At 35.7% G+C, this 1,070-nt stretch overlaps 1 protein-coding gene across 1 annotated transcript in view; it reads left to right on the forward strand.

Annotated features, from left to right (window-relative positions):
• The window catches only part of LOC111089643 (neurogenic locus Notch protein-like), a 31,864-nt gene extending 31,006 nt beyond the window's left edge, over positions 1-858 (forward strand). The window contains exon 5 of the mRNA XM_022402525.1: positions 759-858. Coding sequence (XP_022258233.1) covers positions 759-858 — 100 coding nt within the window. The remainder of the gene's footprint in view (positions 1-758) is intronic.
• The last annotated feature ends 212 nt before the right edge of the window (positions 859-1,070 follow it).

Here is a 1,070-nt window from a genome sequence, read left to right on the forward strand (position 1 = left end):
CTGCTCTAAATCAGCCGTTTTTAATCAGAATGATAAAAAACTAAGAACGGTCCACTTTTACTCTTAGGTGAAGCTGAGTAAAAATGTTAGACTTTTTCGTAGGCGGGTGCAAATTTTTTTGTCAAATTTGAGCTGTTTTTGTTGAATAACTTTGCGCATCTGGCTTATATTTACACCAAAATAGACTCTTAATTGTAGGTTGTAAAGATCTATCAGTGTACCAAACTTGAAAAACAATCCATAAAAGTTTTGTATGTTTTTCTGTCAAATAAAGTTTCCGTAATTACAGTATTTTGGCACTTGTGTATAAAGTTAAAATCATAAATAAACGTTGAATATTATTTATGATTTTAAAGTTTCCATACTTTGGGTGCGAAGAAAAAAAAATAAAAAGAAACTCAATGTTATATGTCAGGTGGATTTCTTAATGGATTGCCTTGAAATTTGAAGTAAGAGTCCAGTAGAGCACATTCAATGAATATATGGGATAGTTTGGACCACCACAGTCCGAGCTACAGAAGGTTGGAAATTGCTAAACTATCACTCCTGTTTATAATACAGTGTGTTCTGCATCAAGTTGTTTTGGCCACACGACACACTACACACGTGTCTTGATTATCCGAAACCACCATTTTCTATTTTAACAACAATGGCGAGGTCAGTTTTAGGACATATTTAAGCAGACCAAAAGCACAAAAGTTCACATGAGCTTCTTCATGGATCTAATAGGTTCTGTGACGGACTTTCTATGATTCCAGATTTCTAAACCATCTTTCTCGTGAAATGGTTAATGATTTCGATGTGTGGCTAAAAGCTCGTGAGCTTTCGTCAATTTTGAATACTTGCGTACTTACTTGATAACTGAATCGGATGATCGCAATATCTTTTAGGTAAGACTAACCTCTTTGTTAACCTTAACCCCCACTTTGCTGCTGAGGGCCTTGCTCCAGATTGGATTGTAGTTTTAGAATTCGCTTTGCTGTTGAGGGCCTTGCTCTAGATTGGTTTGGATTGTAGTTATAGAACTCGCTTTGCTACTGAGGACCTTGTTACAGATTGGATTGTAGTTT

Source organism: Limulus polyphemus, unplaced genomic scaffold, assembly GCF_000517525.1.
Source record: "Limulus polyphemus unplaced genomic scaffold, Limulus_polyphemus-2.1.2 Scaffold6886, whole genome shotgun sequence".
NCBI classification, from domain to species: Eukaryota; Metazoa; Arthropoda; class Merostomata; order Xiphosura; family Limulidae; genus Limulus; species Limulus polyphemus.